Raw genomic sequence first — 24,587 nt, forward strand, 5'->3', positions numbered from 1 at the left:
TTTTTTACAAGTGTACTGACCAGTGACTAAATGATTCCTACTGCATCAGAAACCAATAAAGTGTTGACTTCAACTCCTGGATCAAATCATTGTAACTAGCTACAATATTCATGAAATGTATTTGGAAGTAACTAGCTACAATCTTACTGCTTAAAAAAATGATGCAGGGAGTTGGTGTATCATTTCAACTTTCATTTGCTGGCAAGTAAACGTGTTTTAATGTAGAAAATAAGTAGACATGGCTTGTATTCAATACAAAGTTTATTTGCTCTGGAGATCGAGGTGAGTTTACACAGCAGTATGCAGGAACAGTTACAGCAATTTATGACATATATATATATAGTAGCAGAAAAATATACTACTAATGCTTATAATATACAGTACCAGTCAAAAGTTTGGATACACCTACTCATTCAAGGGTTTTTCTTTATTTGTACTATTTTCTACATTGGAAATAATAGGGAAGACATCAAAACTATGAAGCTGGTTGAGAGCATGCCAGGAGTGTGCATTAAGAAGGAAATACATTGCACAAATTAACTTTTAACAAGGCACACCTGTTAAGTGAAATGCATTCCAGGTGACTGTCCCGTGAAGCTGGTTGAGAGAATGCCAGGAGTGTGCAAAACTGTCATCAAGGCAAAGGGTGGCTACTTTAAAGAATCCAAAATCTTAATATATTTTGATTTGTTTAACACTTTTTTGGTTGCTACATGAATCCATGTGTTATTTCATAGTTTTGATGTCTTCACTATTATTCTACAATGTAGAAAATAGTGAAAAAATATAGAAAAACCCTTGAACAAGTAGGTGTCCAAACTTTTGACCAGTACTGTATACTACAGTTCTACGAAGGGAATACTTGCATATGGTGTGTTTGGTGAGTGCAGCGAGGTGTTCGGAGTCACTTTAATACAAGGTGAGATTGTTGTTATGGGACCTTTCACATCTCCTCGGGTCATCATCGTCTTTGTATCCAACCTACTGTCCATTGTGTGAGGGATAAATTGCTCGAATGGCCAACAACAACACATGCAGGCAAGGGGATTCAGTGTCCTCTGCCTAGTTTCTTCCCACGTTCTTCCCACGTTTCTTCCAAAAATAATCTGCAGGCCACCAAACGGTATTGTCTATAAGAGAATGACAAAAAACACTATTAGACTTTCATGGGCAATTATTGTGTATTGTCTGTATCCCTAATGTAGCAGCACAATACAGACACACATTAGTTACCTAGCTAGCTACAACACACAGGTATAGAAACTCAAAGACTATTATGAGTCATAATGCCAAAGTCATTACTTTACTCTTCATCATCATCAAAACATTTATCCAGTTTTGCTCCAAATAAGATGCACTGAGGCTTGCTAAACTAGCAAGCTAACATTAACTAACTAGCTAGCTATAAAATAAGGGTTCATTATATTTAGGGTAAAGCAAACAAAGCTAGCTAGCTAAACTTGGCTAACTTGACTTGTAATGGTACTAGCAAGCCCGGTTATAGCCGATTCGATCACGAAAGCTTATGTTGCTAGCTAACGACAGCAAAACAACTTACTAATTTGTCCTCCTGGTCCAGCTGGTCTAGGCCGACACCGCCAGTTGATCTTGGAAGTTTTGAAGAACGTCTCCAGCACCCGTCTATCCATATGTGCGAAACTTCGATGGTCTGTCTCTCTCTGTCTCTCACTCACTCACAATCCATGCATAGGGTCTGCACTGACCCTCTGCACTGACTCTCTGCACTGACCCTCTGCACTGACTCTCTGCACTGACTCTCTGCACTGACTCTCTGCACTGACTCTCTGCACTGACTCTCTGCACTGACCCTCTGCACTGACCCTCTGCACTGACACTCTGCACTGACACTCTGCACTGACACTCTGCACTGACCCTCTGCACTGACTCTCTGCACTGACTCTCTGCACTGCCTCTCTGCACTGCCTCTCTGCACTGACACTCTGTAAGAACTGTCAGCGATCAAATTCGTTGCAGCACAAACATTCCTCTTCCATCGGCATGGCTGGAGAGCACCCTCATAGGTACCACGAGTTGAAATCTGACCGTGGCTCCCTATCGCTGCTTGCTGGTCTCGCAGTTTTTGCTGTATCAATTCCTCTTCCGTTTATTCCAGCTGAAATGTAGGGCTGTATATCCCTGTGTAAAATAATTTCAAAAACTGTTTCGTCGTCCAGCTCTTCATGGTGAGAGGAATCATCAGGAGCAGTCATTGTAATTATTCAGCAATTTATGACAGACAGTAACATAGCTCCCGTGAACCTGTAGAAACTAGTACCGCCCCAATTTTGAAAAGAATTCAAGGGTGGGAACATAATTGGACAAGGAAGTAGGGTTCTCATCAGGCTGAAATCTTTACAAAGCCAGGGAAAATGAGTCAATCTAGATACCCTGAAATGTTGTGGCAGATAGGAGCATCGTTGTGTCCAATTGCTCTATTGAATAAGGACAACAATATATCCTCGCTGCTAACGTGATTGTGCAATTGGTGAAACACAAATGCCAAAACAATTGCTACAAAACATTACTCCATTGTCACGCCCTGGCCTTAGTATTATTTGTTTTATTTATTATTTTAGTTAGGTCAGGGTGTGACATGGGGTATGTGTGTATTTTGGGGTATTATATGGTAGAGGGGGTGTTTGTTGTAGTTTATGGTTTTGTGTTGAGTGTATGTGTCTAGCTGTGTCTATGTTGGGTGTAGTTCTAGGAAAGTCTATGGTGGCCGGAATGGGTTCTCAATTAGAGACAGCTGATTTCGGTTGTCTCTAATTGGGAGCCATATTTAAGGCTGCCATAGGCTTTAGCTGTTTGTGGGTCATTGTTTGTGTATATGTATAGTTCGACGTAAGTAGTTTGTGTGTGCACTTACGTTTGAAGTTTTCACGATCGTTTGTTGTTTTCGTTAGTGTTGTAATAGTGTGTCGTGTTCATCTTCGTCGTTGTTATTAAAAAGAAGATGTATTCAAATCATGTTGCGCCTTGGTCCTCTCGTTCATGTCAACGCGATCGTGACAGAATGACCCACCAATACCGGATCAAGCAACATGACCAGCGGCAACAGGATCAAGGCATTAAGGATTCATGGACATGGGAGGAGATTTTGGATGGTAACGGACCTTGGGCGCAACCGGGAGAATATCGCCTCCCTCGTGAAGAGCTGGAGGCAGCGAAAGCCGAGAGGAGGCGATATGAGGAGGCAGCACGGAGACAAGGCTGGAGACCCGCGAGTACTACCCAAAAATTTCTTGGGGGTAGGCTAAGAGGTAGTGGGCTGAGGGCAGGTAGGAGACCTGCGCCCACTTCCCAGGCTAACCGTGGAGAACGGGAGTACGGGCGGACACCGTGTTACGCAGTAGAGCGCACGGTGTCTCCTGTACGTGTTCATAGCCCGGTGCAGGTTATTCCACCTTCCCGCAGTGGTAGGGCTAGATTGGGCATTGAGCCAGGTGCCATGATACCGGCTCAACGCGTCTGGTCTCCAGTGCCTCTCCTCGGGCCGGTATACATGGCACCAGCCTTACGCATGGGGTCCCCGGTTCGCCTACATAGCCCGGTGCGGGTTATTCCACCTTCCCGCACTGGTCGGGCGACGGGGAGCATTCAACCAGGTAAGGTTGGGCAGGCTCGGTGTTCAAGGGAACCAGTACGCCTGCATGGTCCGGTATTTCCGGCGCCACCTCCCCGCCCCAGTTCAGTTCCACCAGTGCCTACACCACGTAACAGGCTTCCAGTGTGTCTCCAGAGCCCTGTTCCTCCTCCACGCACTCGTCCTATGGTGCGTGTCTCCAGCCCGGTACCACCAATTCCGGCACCACGCACTAAGCCTCCTGTGCGTCTCCAGAGTCCTGTGCATCCTGTTGCTGCTCCCCGCACTAGCCCTGAGATGCGTGTCCCCAGTCCGGTACCACCAGTTCCGGCCCCACGCACTAGGCCTAATGTGCGTCCCCAGGGTCCAGTATGCCCTGTTCCTTCTCCCCGCACTAGCCTGAAAGTGCGTGCCTTTAGCCCGGTGCCTCCAGTTCCGGCACCACGCACCAGGCCTACAGTGCGCCTCATCCGGCCAGAGCCATCCGTCTCCCCAGCGCCGTCTGAGCCATCCGTCTCCCCAGCGCCGTCTGAGCCATCCGTCTCCCCAGCGCCGTCTGAGCCATCCGTCTCCCCAGCGCCGTCTGAGCCATCCGTCTCCCCAGCGCCATCTGAGCCATCCGTCTGCCCAGTGCCGTCTGAGCCATCCGTCTGTCCAGAGCCATTAGAGCCGCCCGTCTGTCCCGAGCCGTCAGAGCCGTCAGTCAGGAGCCGCTAGAGCCATTCGTCAGTCAGGATCTGCCAGAGCCGCCAACCAGACAGGATCTGCCAGAGCCGCCAGCCAGCCATGAGCGTCCAGATCCGTCTGCCAGCCATGAGAAGCCGGATCCGTCAGCAGCCAGATCTGTCAGCCAGCCATGAGCCATCCAGCCAGGATCTGCCCATTATCCTGGTGTTGCCCCTTATCCTGGTGCTGCCCCTTATCCTGGTGCTGCCCCTTATCCCGGTGCTGCCCCTTATCCCGGTGCTGCCCCTTATCCCGGTGCTCCCCATTATCCCGGTGCTGCCCCTTATGACTATGGTGGGGTGGGGACCACGACCAGTGCCGGAGCCGCCGCCATGGAAGGAAGCCCACCCAGACCCTCCCCTAGACTATGTGCTGGTGCGTCCGGAGTTCGCACCTTAAGGGGGGGGTTATGTCACGCCCTGGCCTTAGTATTATTTGTTTTATTTATTATTTTAGTTAGGTCAGGGTGTGACATGGGGTATGTGTGTATTTTGGGGTATTATATGGTAGAGGGGGTGTTTGTTGTAGTTTATGGTTTTGTGTTGAGTGTATGTGTCTAGCTGTGTCTATGTTGGGTGTAGTTCTAGGAAAGTCTATGGTGGCCGGAATGGGTTCTCAATTAGAGACAGCTGATTTCGGTTGTCTCTAATTGGGAGCCATATTTAAGGCTGCCATAGGCTTTAGCTGTTTGTGGGTCATTGTTTGTGTATATGTATAGTTCGACGTAAGTAGTTTGTGTGTGCACTTACGTTTGAAGTTTTCACGATCGTTTGTTGTTTTCGTTAGTGTTGTAATAGTGTGTCGTGTTCATCTTCGTCGTTGTTATTTAAAAGAAGATGTATTCAAATCATGTTGCGCCTTGGTCCTCTCGTTCATGTCAACGCGATCGCGACATCCATTTATTTTTTAGATCAGACAGCATGCTCATTCAACCGATGGCATCATTGGTTGAACTCTCCCAACGCAAAAATATAAATAATAATTATGTCCAAAACACTTTTCATAACTCATCATTTTTGAGGGAGACTGGAAAAACACCCCAAATAGTGTCTAGCTGTGAAATGTTCCTTTAATAAATCAGAAATATTGTTTGGATTCACCAGATGTTGGGCTTTCAATATCTGTACGCTGTGTATTTTTTCTGAAATGTTTTAAGATAAGTAATTAGTTATATGACGTTGGTCTCTGTAATTGTTCTGGCTGCGTCGGCACTATTTCAGATTGCAGCTGCAATGTAGAACTGTGATTTATACCTGAAAAATGCAGATTTTTCAAAAAAAAACTATCCTATACCATAAATATGTTATCAGACTGTCATCTGATTAGGTTTTTTCTTGGTTAGTGGCTATCAATATCTTAGTTTAGCCGAATTGGTGATAGCACCTGATGGAGTAAGAAACTGATGGAGTTAGAAAAGTGATGTCTTTTGCTAACGTGGTTAGCTAATAGATTTACATATTTTGTCTTCCCTGTAAAACATTTTAAAAATCTGAAATGGTGGCTTTATTCACATGATCTGTATCTTTCATTAGGTGTCTTGGACTTGTGATTTAATGATATTTAGATGCTACTATTTAATTGTGATGCTATGCTAGCGATGCTAATCAGTGTGGGGGGGGGGTGGGGGGTGATCCCGGACCCGGGGTAGGTGCTCGTTAGAGGTTAACATTGACATACAGTGAATTTGGAAAGTGTTCAGACCCGTTTACTTTTTGTAAACGTGTTCAGACCCGTTACATTTTGTTATGTTACAGCCCTATTCTAAAATGGATTCAATTGTTTTTTCCCCTCATCAAACTACACACAATACCCCACGATGACAAAGCAAAGACATTTTTTTAAAACATACTGCCACCACCATGCTTCACCGAAGGGATTGTGCCAGGTTTCCTCCAGACGTGATGCGTGGCATTCAGTCCAAGGAGATCAATCTTGGTTTCATCAGACCAGAGAATCTTCTCTCATGGTCTGAGAGTCCATTAGGTGCCTTTTGGCAAACTCCAAGCGGGTTGTCATGTGCCTTTTACCGAGGAGTGGCTTCCGTCTGGCCCCTCTAGCATAAAGCCCTGATTAGTGGAGTGCTGCAAAGATGGTTGTCCTTCTGGAAGGTTCTCCCATCTCCACAAATTAACTCTGAAGCTCTGTCAGAGTGACCATCATGTTCTTGGTCACCTCCCAGACCATGGCCCTTCTCCCCAAATTGTCGCCAGCTCTAGGAAGAGTCTTGGTGGTTCCAAACCTCTTCCATTTAAGAATGATGGAGGCCACTGTGTTCTTGGGGACCTTCAATGCTGCAGACATTTTTTAGCACCCTTCCCCAGATCTGTGCTTCGACACAATCCTGTCTCTGACCTCTACGGACAATTCCTTCAACCTCATGGCTTGGTTTTTGCTCTGACATGCGCTGTCAACAGTGGGACCTTCATATAGACAGGTATGTGCCTTTCCAAATTATGTCTAATCAATGGAATTTACCACAGGTGGACTCCAATCAAGTTGTAGAAACATCTCAAGGATGATCAATGGAAACAGGATGCACTTTGAGCTCAATTTAGAGTCTCTTAGCAAAGGTTCTGAATACTTATGTAAAGAAGGTATTCAAAAATTTAAAAAAATACATTTGCTAAAATTTGTAAAAACCTGTTTTCGCTTTGTCATTATGGGTTATATTGTGTGTAAATTGATGAGGAAAGCATTTAATTTAATCCATTTTAGAATAATGCTTTAACGTAACCAAATGTGGAAAAAGGGAAGGCGTCTGAATACCTTCTGAATGCACTGTAGATGACACAACATCACACCAGCAGATTGAGCCACAGACAATACAGTCTTTAGTATTTCAAATTAACATGGAGTCTCATTGCAAACTTACCACATCCAGCTGCAGCCAGTTCGTCGCTGCCATCAGGACAGTCTCTCTCCCCGTCACAGAGCCAGCGTTTAGGGACACAGGCGTAGGACCCAGGGCAGCTGAATAACCCTGGAGCACACGTTACCAAACCTAAGGGTCAATAGAGAGAAAGATGTAGGTCAAACAAACTGCAGACTTGGCTAAACTGAACTATAACCTAAGACATAAATGAGTAACAATGTAAAGGATGGAAAAATTACAGATCTAGGATCTTAATTTGATCACCCTGTTGCAGGATAACTTTCCTGCAATGCAGGATATGTAAAACTTGTATAACTGTTTTAAAAATGCTTCTGAAGTTTGTAATTTCCACTTTGACAGTTCAGACTTGATTTTCCCTCACGAAAAATGTATCAACCCCTACAAAAGGGTCCATTAATTACAATAATCACATTTCCAGTTGCTGCAGGATTATTTTCCTGCTGTAGCAAACAGGGTCAAATTAATCTGTATATTCAAGCAGAGGCCTATATCGTACAAGATCTGTATGTGGCCTCAGAGACAATACAAAGCCTCATACTGTGACAATAAAGGTAAGTACATTTGCTCAATAATGCTTGTCTGTTTAAAATGCACTTCTTTGCTTTTGATTGCAATAGTGCAAGGAAAAAGCTTAGGGCTATTTCATTCATATTGCCTTGACATTTCCATTACAATCCAATTATACCAATATTCTCTGCAAATATTTTATATTTATTGTTGTATGATTATTTATTTTTATTGGCAAATTCATTATTGTTACATCTAATTTACATGGTGAAATTGCTCTGCCTCTTGGCCTCACCACCCATCAAAGTATTTTCAATATGTCTCTAACTTAATTTCTGTGTTATCATTTCAATAGTCTAGAAACTAGTCTAAAACTAAAAGGTCTCCAACTGGTCTCAAAACAATGTTGTAATCATGTTGTCAAGCCAACTGGGAATGGTCTCCGACTAGTCTCAAACTACATGTTTGAAATACATGCAATCTTCACCCAAAGTATAGCTATATGACCTTGGGTACTTACCACATATCTGCACACTCTCATCCAGTCCGTCCTCACAGTCGTTCTCTCCATCACACAGCCACTGCTTGGCGATACACTTGTTCTTAGAACAGGCAAACTGGTTCCACAGGCAAGAGGAGTCTAGGGGAGAAGCACATTCATAATACCATGAATCAAAACACGTAAGTGAAAGAAAAATAGGACAAAAGCAACAATACCCTGTAGTAGTAGAAGTCACCCAGTTATTTTAATCAAAGCACAACAAGTGTTTGGGTTATCATCTGCCCCCTTAGCCTTTCTATTTCCAGAGAAACAAATACTTTGTGGGTGTTTTTTCTTCTTCGGTTTTTAATATAAAAATTCCATAGTGTTCCAAAGGGAGCTGACTGGTAAAAATAATGAAAAATAATAATAATCAAAAGGCTGGAGCTTTACTTAATGGAATTATGCAGAATAACACACATTGCAGTCATGGTAAGTAAAATGTGTTCTCAATAAAGCAGTAATTAGCAGTCAGTGCTAGTAAGAAAAGACAAGTGCAAATGTTGCACGGTACACGGTACAGGCTCGGTCCTGACTGCTGGCGTCTACTCATATATGCTTTTCCTATTAGGGTCACTACTTTCCATGCTGAAAATCAACAGAAGCCTTATATTGTTGAAATGTACATAATCACAGATGCACAGATAGAGCTGTGGCGGTCATGACATTTTGTCAGCCGATGATTGTCAAGCAAATAACTGCCGGTCTCACAGTAATTGACCGTTAAAGTCCGTTAACACATTTAGCATCTCCTGGCTTCCACGCATAGCCTACGAGCGACTTTTTATTTTATTTTACCGTTATTTTACCAGGTAAGTTGACTGAGAACACGTTCTCATTTGCAGCAACGACCTGGGGAATAGTTACAGGGGAGAGGAGGGGGATGAATGAGCCAATTGTAAACTGGGGATTATTAGGTGACCATGATGGTTTGAGTGCCATATTGGGAATTTATTCAGGACACCGGGGTTAACACCCCTACTCTTACGATAAGTGCCAAGGGATCTTTAATGACCTCAGAGAGTCAGGACACCCGTTTAACGTCCCATCCGAAAGACGGCACCCTACACAGGGCAGTGTCCCCAATCACTGCCCTGGGGAATTGGGATATTTTATTAGACCAGAGGAAAGAGTGCCTCCTACTGGCCCTCCAATACCACTTCCAGCAGCATCTGGTCTCCCATCCAGGGACTGACCAGGCCCAACCCTGCTTAGCTTCAGAAGCAAGCCAGCAGTGGTATGCAGGGTGGTATGCTGCAGACCTTTGGGACATCTACATTTTAAAAACGAATAAATCCATTTATTATAGCCTACACCGCCACAATAAATACAGGATTTACTTTAAACAGGTCTAAAGAAACATGATATGAAGAAAATGTAGTCAGAAGAACAGAATAGCATACTGTGAGTTGTCCTTATGTTAGACAATGATCTGGCCATGTCATACATTATGGCTGTGGGTTACACCAGCTCATTTAGCAGACAAGATTTGCTTTGAATTCCATGGCATAATTTTGAACTATTTTAAAGAATTAAGAATTCAATTGAACATAGCTAAAGAGAATAGAAAGGATATTTCCTTCAAACGATTTGAGGGAGGGAGTGTTCACATGCGGATATTCTGTGTTGAGTAGTTAACAAAGAAACAGTTCCTCCAATATGCTTAATTTAGAGGTATTTATGCAACTTTAGTTGTGATACAAATGTTGGGCTATATGTTTCGATTTTTAATACATTCTAAGGCTGTATGATGCGACTCTAATGATGATTTGAAAAAAGTTGCATGAAAGGCTTTTTTTGCACACACTTCATCAGTCTCGCATTCACAATTAGACAAGCACTTGATAGTGCCTCGAATTTCCCGGTGGTATCCCCTTTGTGTGTCCGTAATGCCCCCTAAAAGAATACATGCCTTTTGCGGCCAGTGGACGTTGTGCCTTTGGGCTGAATATAATAATAACAATTCCCTTCCCCTGGCTGCGTGGGCCAAAGCACCTCTCACTCACATGGCTCTCTCAGATCTCTCCCAATTCTTATTGACCAATGCCCGTCACAAGATTGGGTCCTACTCACAGGCTACAAGTGAAGACAGACATATCGGGGACGCAACTTCATGAGTCCTTATTGAATTCCGAGGCGCATATTAAAGATGTTGGAAGAACTGTTCACATTTACTTTCCGTCAGCCAACAAGATGAGTAGGCCTAACGGACAGCAGAAACATTAGCCTATGTCTATCTACTATCCCCTATAGTACCATAGCTAACCTATTCTATTCTGTGCATATAAATAAATATTCTAAACACAGTCTGGGACAGTTGTGGGATGCTATAGATCCCAAATGAATACAACCACAAGCATAAAACAAATGCTTAAAACAAATTATGCTGATGCAACAGATCAGAAAGTTTAGCTTAAAATGTTGATCAACTATTAGGCTATTTTTTCACATAATAAGCACAGCAATGTGCACACGGCAGTACAGTAGACTATAAGCACAATATTCCAAAATCAAATCAATTAGCGGGAAACGCCATTCTCAAAGTTATGCTCTACTCCCGCTGTAAACCAGAATAATGTGCTTAATTTTAAGAAGTTATTTTTCTGCTTTAGCTGTGATACAAACCTTATCAAAACCTATAAATCAAATCAAATTGTATTTGTTACATGAGCCGAATACAACAGTGAAATGCTAACTTACAAGAACCTTAACCAACAATGCAGTTTTAAGAAAAATACCTAAAAAACAATAAATAAAGTCACAAATAATTAATGAGCAGCAGTAAAATAACAATACCGAGGCTATATACAGGGGATACCGGTACAGAGTCAATGTGCGGGGGCATCGGTTAGTCGAGGTAATTGAGGTAATATATACATGTGGGTAGAGTTATTAAAGTGACTTATGCATATATAATAACAGAGAACAGGGGCAACGTAAAAGAGGGGGGGGGGGAATGCAAGAAGTCTGGGTAGTCATTCGATTAGATGTTCAGGAGTCTTATGGCTTGAGGGTAGAAGCTGTTTAGAAGCCTCTTGGACCTAGACTTGGTGCTCCAGTACCGCTTGCCGTGCGGTAGCAGAGAGAACAGTCTATGACTAGGGTGGCTGGAGTCTTTGACAATTTTTTAGGGCCTTCCTCTGACACCACCTGGTATAGAGGTCCTGGATGGCAGGGAGCTTAGCCCCGGTGATGTACTGGGCCGTACAAACTATCCTCTGTAGTGCCTTGCGGTCGGAGGCCAAGCAGTTGCGATATCAGGCAGTGATGCAACCAGTCAGGATGCTCTCGATGGTGCAGCTGCAGAACCTTTTGAGGCTCTGAGGACCCATGCCAAATCTTTTCAGTCTCCTGGGGGGGTAATAGGTTTTGTTGTGCCCTCTTCACGACTGTCTTGGTGTGCTTGGACCATGATAGTTTGTTGGTGATGTGGACACTCTCAACCTGCTGAACTACAGCCCCATCAATGAGAATGGGGGTGTGCTCGGTCCTCTTTTTCCTGTAGTCCAGAATCATCTCCTTAGTCTTGATCACATTGAGGTAGAGGTTGCTGTCCTGGCACCACATGGCCAGGTCTCTGACCTCCTCCCTATATGCTGTCTCGTTGTTGTTGGTCATCAAGCTGTTGTGTCAATGGCAAACTTAATGATGGTGTTAGAGACATGCCTGGCCGTGCAGTCATGAGTGAACAGGGAGTACAGGAGGGGACTGAGCACACACCCCTGAGGGGCCCCTGTGTTAAGGATCAGCGTGGCGGATGTGTTGTTACCTACCCTTACCACCTGGGGGCAGCCCGTCAGTAAGTTCAGGATCCAGTTGCAGAGGGAGGTGTTTAGTCCTAGGGTACTTAGCTTAGTGATGAGCTTTGAGTAAAATATGGTGTTGAACGCTGAGCTGTAGTCAACTAATAGCATTCTCAAATAGATGTTCCTTTTTTCCAGGTGTGAAAGGGCACTGTGGAGTGCAATAGAGATTGCATCATTTGTGGATCTGTTGGGGCGGTATGCAAATCGGAGTGGGTCTAGGGTTTTTGGGATAATGGTGTTGATGTGAGCCATGACCAACCTTTCAAAACACTTCATGGCTACAGATGTGAGTGCTACCGGTCGGTGAGTGCTAGGGCTAGGCTACATGAGGTTTGCGACTAATGATTTGAAAAAGTTGCCAAAAAAAGGCATGCGCTGTTTCTTGCCTGACTGCACACAAGCTGGGCATCATTCACAAGTGATAGGCCAATATTGTCACCCATCAGACTATTTTTTATTTACTTTCGTCTTTACATATACTAAATAAAATATTTGCGAAATTAGTTTTGATTTAGAGTGGACCATTATCACGCACCTGTCTCAAATCAGGGACAGGGGAAAAAATACATGTCATCTGTGCACTTAAATAGCGAATGGAGGACTCTATTCCCGTGATTCATGTGCATGCCAGCCAGGTAGGCTATACTCCTATTATAAAGAGAAGAAATGTGCTTAATATTAGGAAACTTGAGAAATAAATATACACTGCTCAAAAAAATAAAGGGAACACAGTCAATCACACTTCTGTGAAATCAAACTGTCCACTTAGGAAGCAACACTGATTGACAATAAATTTCACATGCTGTTGTGCAAATGGAATAGACAAAAGGTGGAAATTATAGGCAATTAGCAAGACACCCCCAATAAAAGAGTGGTTCTGCAGGTGGTGACCACAGACCACTTCTCAGTTCCTATGCTTCCTGGCTGATGTTTTGGTCACTTTTGAATGCTGGCGGTGCTTTCACTCTAGTGGTAGCATGAGACAGAGTCTACAACCCACACAAGTGGCTCAGGTAGTGCAGCTCATCCAGGATGGCACATCAATGCGAGCTGTGGCAAGAAGGTTTGCTGTGTGTGTCAGCGTAGTGTCCAGCGCATGGAGGCGCTACCAGGAGACAGGCCAGTACATCAGGAGACGTGGAGGAGGCCGTAGGAGGGCAACAACCCAGCAGCAGGACCGCTACCTCCGCCTTTGTGCAAGGAGGAGCACTGCCAGAGCCCTGCAAAATGACCTCCAGCAGGCCACAAATGTGCATGTGTCAGCTCAAACGGTCAGAAACATACTCCATGAGGGTGGTATGACGTCCATGAGGGTGGTACGACGTCCACAGGTGGGGGTTGTGCTTACAGCCCAACACCGTGCAGGACGTTTGGCATTTGCCAGAGAACACCAAGATTGGCAAATTCGCCACTGGCGACCTGTGCTCTTCACAGATGAAAGCAGGTTCACACGCACATGTGACAGACGTGACAGAGTCTGGAGACGCCGTGGAGAACGTTCTGCTGCCTGCAACATCCTCCAGCATGACCGGTTTGGCGGTGGGTCAGTCATGGTGTGGGGTGGCATTTCTTTGGGGGGCCGCACAGCCCTCCATGTGCTCGCCAGAGGTAGCCTGACTGCCATTAGGTACCGAGATGAGATCCTCAGACCCCTTGTGAGACCATATGCTGGTGCGGTTGGCCCTGTGTTCCTCCTAATGCAAGACAATGCTAGACCTCATGTGGCTGGAGTGTGTCAGCAGTTCCTGCAAGAGGAAGGCATTGATGCTATGGACTGGCCCGCCCGTTCCCCAGACCTGAATCCAATTGAGCACATCTGGGACATCATGTCTCGCTCCATCCACCAATGCCACGTTGCACCACAGACTGTCCAGGAGTTGGTGGATGCTTTAGTCCAGGTCTGGGAGGAGATCCCTCAGGAGACCATCCGCCACCTCATCAGGAGCATGCCCAGGCGTTGTATGGAGGTCATACAGGCACGTGGAGGCCACACACACTACTGAGCCTCATTTTGACTTGTTTTAAGGACTTTACATCAAAGTTGGATCAGCCTGTAGTGTGGTTTTCCACTTTAATTTTGAGTGTGACTCCAAATCCAGACCTCCATGGGTTGATAAATTTGATTTCCATTGATCATTTTTGTGATTTTGTTGTCAGCACATTCAACTATGTAAAGAAAAAAGTATTTAATAAGAATATTTCATTCATTCAGATCTAGGATCTGTTATTTTAGTGTTCCCTTTATTTTTTTGAGCAGTGTATTAGGCCTAACCTACAGAAAACTGATGGGATCCTCCTCTTTTTAATAGAGCCCATTAAAATTCAGATTTCTCATGCAATTGCATAGCTTATAGAAATGCAACATGAGCTCATGGGCTCTCATTAAGTGTTTGATTCGATTTTCGATTACATTTGCATTTATGTCAGAGTAAATCGAGGGACAAGAGAATGCTGAGTACCAGGCAGTTAGCAAGCTTGGTAGGCTACTCCTGACCATCAGCAGCATCAGAGGTTGGAGAAGCCTAATTACCACGTGGAATTTGACTGCAATCATGACTTGTGACCTCCGGTGTGTCAGCAATATGGTCACCGTAACAGCCCTACGCACAGACAGGAACACATATGTACCTTAGTATCTGGATTCATTTAAATTTAAAGAACCACCCTCACTTGGGGGCCTAGATCCAATGCCTCTGTCTCTTTCAGATGTCTCGACAAAGGCTCATTCTGGAGATGTGAATATTTCACATCTTAGGCTTCAGTGGTATTTCACTGTACAGGGAAAGATCATCAGACATTTTACAATGACAGACAAGTATATAATCTAATCAGTTGTGAGATTTTGGATTTCCAGTGATATAATGACATTTACTTCTAACCTTTTTCCTTTACTTTCAGTTTATCAATAGCTCTGGCTTTCTATATGGTAATCAACTCAGTGAAATGGGAATATTTTCCATTTGTCCTGAGAATGCCAGTTCTAAACATCTAACAAACTGAATGATATTTAGACAGCAGCATCATTCTGCTTAGTTTTGAAAGGAGTTACAGTACATTTGCAATTTGCAATATCATTATTTTAAATTCAAATAAATTCAAACAATAATGAAGCACTTACCTAAATGAATGGGAATGTGTTTTTCAGTCATTTGATGATACACAGAATCATGTTGTGTTAGATGAAATTGAGTCACCCAGTTAACATGATTACCAAACCTCATTCTGCTCTTAATTTAGACAATCTACTGTGATTTATTTCACTTCAATAAACATGATCTTACTCTTCAGGACAGTTAATAACATATGACAGTGTTATTTGTGTGGGCCATTCTGTCTAAATTAATTAATTGCTCAGTAGTTCAGGGCATTTATTAATCTGAAGTCTAGCTGTGATGCAGGTCAGGATAAGTATTACCACCTTAGTGGCACTCAAACTCTCTTGGAAGATCCTTCTTCATCACTTTGACAGCAAAAGTAATGAAACATAAACGGTATACATAAATAAGTCATCTGCTTGATTGAAAATTCTATTTACCAGACCATGACTCAATTTTGGTTTAGCTATCTAGGTGGAAAGTCTTTGTAATGGTTAGTAACACCTACATTAGAAAGGATCAAAGAGGTAGGCTAGAAGTGTTCTTGTCTTCCCTGGTGAGAGGGTTCCATGTGCAAGGTTCCATGTCAAAGTTCACTGTGGGAGAACATTCCATGTGATCCGTTCAGATGTCAGCCACTTCTCAGTGAACCCACATGTTTCCATCTCTGGTAACAATTCACAATGACTAATGGATAATTAATTAACTGTTACACACAAGGGGAGAATATGCTAATTCAAAGCCAGAGAAAAAGCACCCCTGTGTCCTTTTTAAGTGGCTTTATTTGAATATCAGGGCTGGAGGTATACGCTCTATACACATAAGTAGGCTAGCAGACAACTTGGCAAGCAATTAAATACACAATGAGGATGAACAATAGAATATCCAGTAGAGACAATTAACTCCAATCATTAGTGATTTGTCACTGCTAACACTGGATTTGTGTCTTCCTGTGGTTGTCTAGAAATAATTCAGACAAGCCAGGGCCGGTCCTTGCCGTTCTGCCGCCATAGGTGAGACCAAAGAATGCTGCCCCCGCAAAACTAGAATAGTCCCAGTAAGAATAATGACGTTGGAAAGACGTCTAAAAATAAGTAAGTTGAAAGGTGGTGAAAAGGTATTTTCCGTATGTTTAAAATACACATTTTCAGAATGTTGAAAAGGCGTCCAGACAGTTCTGAATGATATTGAAAATACTTATTTTCCAGATGATGAAAGTCCATTTTTTACAGATGTTTGCAGATGTTGAAATCATGCTCATTTTTGGTTCTGAATGAAAGTTGAAAATAAGTAATTTATAGGTGTTCTACGTCTATGTTTGGGCCAAATCAAGGCTGATCCAGACCGGACAAAATCTGAACCAAACATATAGACGTCTATGATTGGTTCAGATTTGGTCTGGATCAAAAACCAATGTCTGTGGATGTTGAAATCAAGGCTGAACTGCACCAAAAAAATATGTCCAAAAGGCGTCGGTTCGTGCTTACTGAGGTGTAGCAAAGTGTTGCCTGAATTTACATTTTATGAATGCCCATCTATGTGGTAAGCCTAACGTTTGTAAAACACCAAAAAATGACGTCAGGGCAGGACAAAAAAAATTACATCCAAATGACGTCGGCTCGTGCTTACTGGGATGTAGCCTACCATGTCAGCCTCCAATGACATTTTATGAATGCCCACTAATGTAGTAGGCCCACCGTGTGTAAAACAGGCCATTGCATTGGCTTTATTAGTCCTGATTCTTGTGACTAATTAATTTGGCTATTTAAGCTCTGAATATCAGCTACCCAGGAGTTTTTGCGAGCCAATTTGCAATGTGTTTACACAGCGGGTAATGCAGAAGTATTTTCTTTTTCACTATGATTAGCTTGTCAAAAATTGACAGATACAAACTTGAAACCACTGATCATGACAATGGGGTGAAACTCCTGGACAAAAGTTGTGATTGTCCATTTAATACTGTCCATTTTACTTCGACCTGTTCTGTTTTTAGGAAATGTTGCTTGTTAACATGACAGCGCATTTTTTATTTGATTGAGCGCCATTTATGTTAGGCTATTTGATCGTAAAAATTGTCTGTCTCATTACATTGTCATTCATGTTATCTCCAACCTGTAGATTACAGAAAAGACCACACACTCTTTCTACCATATCCTATATCTGCTACATGATTTATGTTAGATTTATTTATTTTTGACAGAATGTTGGTGGAGCGCTGCAGAGCTGCATCTCTCCAACAGCACCCTGGAGGGGCGCACTTGGAATGGACAAGCAAAATATTTTGCGCCCCTAGCCCCTACCTTTAACAAAGTGGGGACTGCTTATCAAAAGGTGGCATCAGCGCTAACCTAAAATGCCCACATGCCACTGGTTGAGAGAAATTGTCATAGTTTTTGGGCAGAATTATGCGAGGTTTTATGTGTTGCTGTTGGAGGTGCGTCTTGGTCAGTTTAGCTCAGAAAATTCTGCCTTCGTCAATCTGCCACCATAGGCAGCCGCTTAATCCTGCCTAATGAGCAGGCCGGACGTGAGACAAGCCAACTAATAAATGGTATTCTGTAATGCAATGAAATGTGTCTACCCACATGGTCCAATAAACATAGCAAAGCCTTACTGCGCTGAACCTCATCGGCGTAGTAATCACAGTCTTTCTGTCCATATAAATAAATATCTGCTTTGCTTTATCTTGGCCAGGTCGCAATTGTAAATGAGAACGTGTTCTCAATTTGCCTACCTGGTTAAATAAAGGTTAAATAAATAAAAAAATAAAAAAAATAAAAAAATAAATACACTGGATTTTTGGCTTCCTATAGATGTCTTTTAGTCATTCAGACAAGCCATCTTATAAATATTATCTTTGTAATGTAATGGGCTATCAACATAGCAAAGCCTTACCACACTGAAACTCATCTGCCCCATCCTCACAGTCCTTCTGTCCATCACACAGCCACACACTGGAGATGCAGTTACCGCTGGGGCAGGCAAAGTGGCCCTCTTCACACTTCTGCCCATGGGAAACTAGGGCCGACAACAATGGAAGGGAAGAGTCATCTGAGAGGTGATTCAGTGGTGTTAGCAGTTGATGTAACTCTTCAATAACACAGACCCCAAAGCAAATCGGGGAGAAAAATAGGTTTATTCAAAGAGGACAAATCATAGATGTTATGCTGAGAGGTAGACAAATCAAATCAAATTTTATTGGTCACATACACATGGTTAGCAGATGTTAATGCGAGTGTAGCAAAATGCTTGTGCTTCTAGTTCCGACCATGCAAGTAATATCTAATAAGTAATCTAACAATTTAATCTAAGATGTTCATTCTCCCCTGTCCTCAGTGATTCTCTCCACAGAACAAAGAGACAGGATGTAGTTTTATACCCCCAACCCTAGCCTGTGGTTGACCAATTAGAATTCCTGGCAATAAAATTGGGCCAATGGCCAGATAACACGTATCGCATTTCAGGCGCAATGTATAGACAATTTGGACCAATGAGAACGTGCCATGTAGATTTCCATTGATCATTAATTCCCTGTTACAGAAAAAACACTATTTCCATTGATCGTTAATTCTAGTCCTCTTGACCTTTAGACCTCTGCGTTGTGTATTATTCTTCGAAATATTCATACAGTGGTGATTCAGGTCATTATATTTTCCCTAAACTTGAACTCTGGCACCCCTAATCAAATGAAATCAAATTTTACACACAATAGGTGTAGACCTTACCATGAAATGCTTACTCACGATGCAGTTCAAGAAATAGAGTTAAGAAAATATTTACTAAATAAACTGAAGTAAAAAAATTAATAAATAGTAACACAATATAATAACGAGGCTATAAACAGAGGAGGTACCGAGTCGATGTGCGGGGGTACAGGTTAGTCGAGGTAATTTGTACATATACTGTAGGTAGGGGTAAAATGACTATGCATAGATAATAAACAGTGAGTTGCAGCAGTGTAAAAACAAAGCTCCCCCCTTCGATGTAAATAGTCCTGGTGGTAATTTTATTAATTGTTCATATAGCTTGGGGGTAGAAGCTGTTAAGGTGCCTTTTGGACCTAGACATGGCGCTCTGGTCAGATGCCGATCAGGATGCTCTCAACCGATCAGGATGCTCTCAATGGTGCAGCTGTAAAACTTTTTGAGGATCTGGGGACCCATGTCAATCTTTTCAGTCTCCTGAGGGGGAAAAGGTGTTGCCGTGCCCTCTTCAAGACTTCCGTGGCGTGTTTGGACCATGATAGTTTGTTGGTAATGTGGACACCAAGGAACTTGAAACTCTTGACCCTAATCATTAATCCCTAATCACTAATCATTTCAGAAAATTATTTTTGATTTTATGCAAGTCTTCTCTAATTGAAGCTGACTTCCTCAATCTGTCTTCCTTAGGCAGAGAGAGGAGAGAAGGGAGGAGAAGACAAGACAAGAGACTCACCCTGGCAGTTGGTCTCATCTGCATAATCGCCACAGTCGTTGGCTCCATCACAGATCCAGGAGGGGTGGATACACAGTGAGGTGGAGTTACAGCTGATGAAGCCTTTCTCTTTCACCCCCAGTTTGTAGAATTCAGAGCAGTCTGTGTTGTCTACACAAAAACATTAGCTAACCTTAGCTAGCTAAACACAAGCTACTGTAAATCCACTAACAGTAGGTAACACCAAGGTATACAAAGGTAACATTAACCAGGTTTCCATCCACAGTTTTTATGTAAGTAAAGTCATACCGTATAAAAAAAAACTCACCACAGCTGTAATGGAAACAGGAAGATTCGGTACAGTTTTATAAATGCAGACCGATCATTTGTTTGTTTGACATGGTGAGATCGTTTTGTGTCGGTAAAATGAATAATGTGAGAAATGGCGGTGGAAATGCCTTTATGCACAAATATTGATATAATAACCATCATCTGGCAAATAAACTTGGAGTCATGCAATGATATGGTGTGTGGTCCTGCCACTACGACTCGGGAAACCATGTAGTTTCTTAGGCTACATGTGAATTAACTTATGATGAACTTCACAGGGTGGTGCACTGTGATCTTGATGCTCCTTTCCAATAAATGTCAAGGGTCTTATTCTGGTGCCTTGATGACAATTGCTTGACTGCTGTGCCAAATAAAACAATTATTGCTCTTATCCATAATAACCTCATCATGTAGACTAGTTTACCCGCACAGCCTACCAGCACTGTATCTGTGAGCTGTTGGCAAGAGCGCACATGCCAAGACCAGAGTAGGCACATTTGCTATTTAACACAGCAGTTTGTGACAAAACTATCTGTAGAGTTGAAAATATGATGTAAACACATTGAACTTTAGACTTACATGAAAACTTACATGAAAACGTATCCAAAAAAGTACATTTTGTGTACACTACTTTATCCACAACAAGTCTGTTTGGTGGAAACACACCACTGGTAGGAAAATGCACATATTGTCTTAGTGCGGATTTTAGAATATTTGCATGAAAATCATTTGCTAATCAGGTGGAGGCCTAGCTAGTAACACTGTACATTAAGTTGCTTGTTTACCTGTGTAATAACAAAGAAATTACAATCTGGATAATGCTGACTGACTGAAAACAAGCGATCCATCAATGGTGATGAGGTCACCATGTTAGCATAGTGCACTTTTTAGGATCATGACACATACCATACCTTAAAAAGGCTTAAAAAAAACTTACTGCAGTTCTTTTCATCTGAGGCATCAGCACAGTCAATGACCTGGTTACACCAGGCTGAGCCGGGGATACAGCTCCCATCCTGGCATGAGGATTCAAACGATGCACACGTGACATCTGAGAGGGGAGAGAGAAATTAACGCTTCGAAAAAACCCGATGCTAGGAACAACTCATCAGAAAGAGAGGGACCAGGTAATAGTGTAATCCAGGTAGATGGCTCAGTAGTGTTTAGCATCAGGTCTAGGGAGGATATCTAGGATAGGGAGGATGTCAGATGTTTGTGTACGTGCGCATTATGTGCGTGCAGGCGTGAGAAACAAAACAAGCAAAGGTATACAAGTCATCAAGTCCACTCCCGAGTGGCGCAGCGGTCTAAGGCACTGCATCTCAGTGCTAGAGGTGTCACTACAGACACCCTGGTTCAAATCCAGGCTGTATCACAACTGGCCATATTTGGGAGTCCCATAGGGCGATGAACAATTGACCGAGCGCCGTCTGGGTTTGGCCAGTGTAGGCCGTCATTGTAAATAACAATTTGTTCTTAACTGACTTGCTGGGTTAAATAAAGGTAAGAAAAACAAAAAACATCAGGTCTTATTAATGATCATTTAGTTTATGCGAATGCCATTTATGGTCTGCACTACTAATAAACAAATGCAAATTAGATACTGAAAACCTACAGGGACATTATATTTGATCGATCTAGTAAAAAGGGGTTTTCTCGCTCGATTTACCATCTACGGAAACTATGGTATTTTCATTTAAATGCATATAATTAAATGTTTTAATGGTTATAGAAACAGGGGTGTTGTTGATAATTTGCCATTAAAAAAACAAACCGACTGCATGCTTTGAGAGTCATTACAGCTAGATGTGCCTGAAATCTCAGTCCTTGGGAGCTTCATCCATCTTTAGAGAATCCTACTGCTGCCTCATGGCCTCTCTTAATTGTCTCGTTTCAGGTTTAAAGCACATTAAGTTCCTGTTAAAGAGTGCTGGGTTTGTTTTCCTCTGGGCCAACTGCATGCAGCTGAATAACAGCCACAGAAGCTAAATTGAAAATAATAGCAAATAATGACACTTGATTAGAATAGGAATGACAAAGATTGGAGATTCGGGCCAGGGCAATCTTTGCATGATTTTCTGAAAAATTTGTGCCCAATATCCTGCCCTTCTGTCTCAGACAGTATTCTCTGTCTGAGAGTGGCCCTTGGTCTTTGAGGAGCTACAGTATGTGATGCTGGGGCTCATTAAAGAGAGAGAGGCTCAGCCCAGTGTGAAGCCTGCTATATGCTGCACACACACACACACACACACACACACACACACACACACACACACACACACACACACACACACACACACACACACACACACACACACACACACACACAGAGAGACCTGGTCAGGATTGACTGGGAGATTGAGCGGTCGATCTATCCATACTCACTGTTACAGAAGGCCTCGTCTGAGTTGTCCCCACAGTCATCCACCCCATCGCAAAAATGACTGTTGGCCACACAGCGTTGGTTGTCACACGCCCTGAAGCCTCTCCTACAGTCCCTGTTATCTGGTGAAATTACAAAAGAAAATGTCTTCACTTCCAATAGGAAATGGTAATGGTAGTAATCTTCTTCTTGTGACATCCTCTAGATAACAACTGTGCAGTCCCACACTGAATGTTCTCTAGCCAATTCTTCAATGGATGTCATCAGGGTTGGGATCAATTCCATTTCAATTCCACTCAGAAAGTACACCAAATTACAATTCCTCATTGAAAAGCATTGAAGTTAGTTGGAATTGGAATTTCAGTGTACTTCCTGAAGTGATTGAAATTTGTATGGAATAGACACCAACCCTGGTTGTCGAAGAAGTGGATATCGATTAAGGCAGCCCCCTGCACCTCTCTGATTCAGAGGGGTTGGGTTAAATGCAGAAGACATATTTCAGTTGAAGGCATTCAGTTGTACAACTGACTAGGTATCCCCCTTTCCCTTTCATATGTGCTGTAGCCAACCCCGCTATCATTTTCATGCCACATGGTTGGCTACAGCACATCCATTATAGGAATGGGCTTGTGCTTGCTTGCATGTAGTAGTAGATCATTCATTATATTTTTGTTGACTTGGAGAGATTTGAAGTACCAAAATGCTGATATGAGATCAATTGCTTACCACAATATTGCATTTTCTCATCTGATTTGTCTTTGCAGTGCGCTATTCCATCACATGTGAACTGATAGTTGATGCACTCGCCGTTTCCGCATTCAAACTCCTTGTGGATGTTGCAGGAGGAATTCTCTGCTGCAAAAGAAGATGACTAAGCTAGTTAAACAAGTTAAGTCAAATGTTTGTGCATTTTCTCACCACAATGGCTTTAGCTGTGGTCTTAAAGTTAGCAGTAGCCACACCAGGCTTTGCTATAACTGTACCAGTATGACCTTTATGTTAAAAGTACAAACACTGCATATTCCCCTCTGAAACAAAGTTAATTGGGTGCTAATGTATTACAACTACCTAAAACAGTCTGTCCTTGCCAGTGAATAAAAGTGTATAGATAATTACTGGAGAGGAAAAAGTAGAAAAACTGTGAGAAAATGTTTGTGAGAATTGTAAGATTATTGAATGTATGGTTGGTTAAAAAGCTAAATTTCGGGACTCCAAGTGGCACAGCGGTCTAAGGCACTGCATCGCAGTGCTAGTGGTTTCACTACAGATCTGGGTTTGATCCTGGGATTTGTCGCAGCCGGCCGCGACGGGGAGGCCCATGTGGCGGCGCACAATTGGCCCAGTGTCATCCGGGTTGGTGGAGAGTTTGGCCGGCTGGGATGTCTTTGTCTCATCGCGCTCTTGCGACTCCTTGTGGCGGCCGGGCGCATGCACGCTGACTTTGGTCGCCAGTGGTACGGTGTTTCCTCCGACACATTGGTGCGGCTGACTTCCAGGTTAAGCGAGCAGTGTGTCAAGAAGCAGTGCGGCTTGGCTGGGTCATGTTTCGGAGGACGCATGGCTCTTGACCTTTGCCACTCCCAAGTCCATACGAGAGTTGCAGCGATGGTACAATACTTTAACCTGTTGGGGATGGGGGCGCTGTTTAGACTATTTATGCTAATGTGGCTAATTTTTTAAACGGCTTCCCACAAAATCCTTGATCGTACAATATGCATATTATTATTATTATTGGATAGAAAACAGTCTATAGTTTCTATAGGAGTTGAAATTTTGTCTCTAAGTGGAACAGAGCCCATTCTACAGCAATTTCCCTGACATGGAGTCAGATTTGAGAAACGTTGGCCACTTTTCTGAAGTCATTTAAACGGGCACTGTCGTTGCTATGACTATACGGACACTTCTTACGTCTTCCCCTGGATGCCTTTACGTGATGACGATTCCAACGGGCTCGATTGCTCGTTCACAGGCCCTACAAATGAAAAAAACCTTTAGCTAGCAAGTCTTTTCTTGCTGCGTAACGCGCGTGGAAGACACCGACCCTCTCCTGTTCCAAGCATTAGTTTAGCCTGTTATATTTCTCCGGTCATCTTTTCACTCGTTATAGGAGTTACAAACATCACAAAGTAGTTAATTTAAAGCGTTTTATAGCAATTTATATCCGTTTAGTGCGATTTTGGGACATTTATTTTTGCAACGATGTGAAAAGTTGGTCACGCTTTTCAGTTCATCCCGAACGTAGTTGACATTTCCACATGGCAAGAGGACAGCTTTCCACCAAAA

The 24,587-nt window shown here is 42.9% G+C and overlaps 1 protein-coding gene across 8 annotated transcripts in view; it reads right to left on the reverse strand.

Annotated features, from left to right (window-relative positions):
* LOC129816575 (low-density lipoprotein receptor-related protein 1B-like) overlaps window positions 1-24,587 on the reverse strand; it is a 586,954-nt gene that overhangs the window by 110,535 nt on the left and 451,832 nt on the right. For all 8 annotated transcript variants that reach the window (XR_008753574.1, XM_055871208.1, XM_055871203.1 and 5 more), the window contains exons 45-51: window positions 23,031-23,159; window positions 22,307-22,426; window positions 20,859-20,972; window positions 19,613-19,762; window positions 18,071-18,193; window positions 8,254-8,373; window positions 7,206-7,334 (exon numbers count right to left, since the gene is read on the reverse strand). Coding sequence is in view for 7 of the 8 variants with exons in the window: in XM_055871208.1 (XP_055727183.1) it covers window positions 7,206-7,334; window positions 8,254-8,373; window positions 18,071-18,193; window positions 19,613-19,762; window positions 20,859-20,972; window positions 22,307-22,426; window positions 23,031-23,159 (885 nt within the window). In the remaining variant the exon portion in view is untranslated. The remainder of the gene's footprint in view (window positions 1-7,205; window positions 7,335-8,253; window positions 8,374-18,070; window positions 18,194-19,612; window positions 19,763-20,858; window positions 20,973-22,306; window positions 22,427-23,030; window positions 23,160-24,587) is intronic.

This window comes from Salvelinus fontinalis, chromosome 19 (assembly GCF_029448725.1).
Source record: "Salvelinus fontinalis isolate EN_2023a chromosome 19, ASM2944872v1, whole genome shotgun sequence".
NCBI lineage: Eukaryota > Metazoa > Chordata > Actinopteri > Salmoniformes > Salmonidae > Salvelinus > Salvelinus fontinalis.